This window comes from Limulus polyphemus, unplaced genomic scaffold (assembly GCF_000517525.1).
Source record: "Limulus polyphemus unplaced genomic scaffold, Limulus_polyphemus-2.1.2 Scaffold1728, whole genome shotgun sequence".
Classification (NCBI taxonomy): Eukaryota; Metazoa; Arthropoda; class Merostomata; order Xiphosura; family Limulidae; genus Limulus; species Limulus polyphemus.
In genome coordinates, this window is record NW_013667338.1 from 89,677 (window position 1) to 91,836 (window position 2,160).

At 31.2% G+C, this 2,160-nt stretch overlaps 1 protein-coding gene across 1 annotated transcript in view; it reads right to left on the bottom strand.

Moving 5' to 3' along the window:
- Positions 1 to 1,589, bottom strand: part of LOC106464727 (integrator complex subunit 2-like) — a 38,566-nt gene extending 36,977 nt beyond the window's left edge. Inside the window, 1 exon segment of the mRNA XM_022392497.1 lies at positions 1,329 to 1,589. Within this exon segment, the coding sequence (XP_022248205.1) occupies positions 1,329 to 1,589 (261 nt within the window).
- Between the last annotated feature and the right edge of the window lie 571 nt (positions 1,590 to 2,160).

Genomic DNA, 2,160 nt, shown 5'->3' on the forward strand with positions numbered 1-2,160 from the left:
TGTGTGTGTGTGTGTGTGTGTGTGTGTACACTAATATATATATATATATATACATATACACACACACTTATTCGTTACGAGTGAAATGAGGGAATTATCTCTCTATAGAAATAAATAGTTATGCCTTGGAATACTGTGTACCCTTTTGATCTCTTTATTTAACTGACTGTGTATGGGGTTGCTCCAAGGACGGACACTGAACTGGAGGAAGAATGTTGATTATAATTTAAACTTTACTTATGAGTATCTACACAAAATGTGGCAAGCTTTTAGTAATATGGACAAGTCCATTGGACACAAAAAATCAGAAGTGTTATAGGAGTATTTGTATTTGACAAATTAGAGTGCAAGGTTATGTTTCTGTGAAGAATGAAAATACTTTTGCTATTGCATGGTTTGTATAATCTATAGATCTAACCTTTGAAATGCATCTCTATAGTTTTTTTAGTATCCCCATATATTGTATCTGGTATTTACTCTCCTCTACCTCAAACTATTGCAAAATCAGCAATATAGGATAAAATTAATAGTTGGTAATTCTGAGATCAAAGAAATAATAACATGTTGAACGGATCTCTGTAAAAGGCTGTGATATGCACACTTTGGTCCTCACCCATACATACAGATTTAAAATAGGGTTCAAATGATAGCTACTAGGACGATTCTCAATATGGTGATAGAATGATTATCTTAGAAAAGTTAAGGTCTCAACTTCTTTTCTAGTGAGGAAATTTTGCTAAACACTGTCATAGCATCAAGAAATTACACAAACACATTAATATTTATTATTTTAAAAATTATTAAATTTAGAAAATGTTAAGTTCACCATCCCTTGTTATACCGAGGTATCACAATCAATTATTTATTTTTTCCGGTAAAATCACCACAAGTTTCACACAATATAATGTATTCCATTCCAACATTTCAAACATTATTATTGTTGGTCATGTAGTTTACCTGTACTGTGACTGTGAGAGGATGTATAGTACATTTTTCTACACTACAGTGTTCATAAAAATGTTAAACGATAAATTTATAGAAATTTGTTAAACTAAGAGGTACAAGTTCATGTCAAAATTAAAATGTTAAGCATGATTATGGGTAAGAAAAATATATATAAATATAAAAATATTTCAGTTTATGAAAAACTTTGGTAATTTTGAGCACTTCCTAAGTTCTAAGGGTTTATGCAAATCCTCTATTTAAATTGGCAAAAAGTATTATTATTACTAATAAGATTAAACCGTTTATAAAGATTTGATGCATTTTTATGACCGATGGCAAATTTAAAAATAAAATGCAAACCTCAGTTGTTGCTCTTTTCTAACGTCAATTTCTAATGCGTGAAAATCTATTGATAACAATGCCACAAGCGAGTTAACAAGTTCTATTCCTAAAAGAATTTTTAAAATGGTCTTTTTATTTATACTCCACTCGTTCCTTTGGTCCAAAGGACCACAAAGAGACATTCGAACAAGACATGGTAGCAGAGGTCGAATCTCCTGTTCGCTCAATTCGGCTAATTCTGCAACATCTACTGTTTGAATAGCTTTGAAAGCACGGGGCGTCACCACCAGATTTACGGTCATTTCAACTAACAACAAGTACTAACGTAAAACGTTTACATGTGAAATCAGTGCACAAATCTGTTAAACTTTAAAGCTAAATTAACTACATTTAAAGTTATTAGCTGTAGTAATATTATATTACTATAAAAACACACGTAACATTGCCCGCACTATCTTAGGCCTAAACAGTTTTAATGATAACACATAACGTGTAATAGATAGAGGGCGCTACAGCGTATTTTCTTATAGAGCTCCATCAAAGATACTATTGGTTCTGTGTTTCATGCTTAATTACAGTTTCTATTCTAATGATTGTAATTCTTAATTTATTATTTTTTAGTTTTACATGAATTATGAAGACAGCAAGTTTGACTATTGTAATGTCACAAAACTACCGATCAATATAATCGTAGCCCTAAATTCGATGACGAGGAACCCACTTTGAGACTAATAATACTTGAAGACGGCTTGAATGGGTAATGAAGAAAAAAACTTTAATATTTTTGCTGTTATGTTAAACTTATATTAAAGTTTTCTCCATTGCCCATTCAAGCAGTCTCCAAGAATTAGTAGCCCTAAATGTTGCAGAATT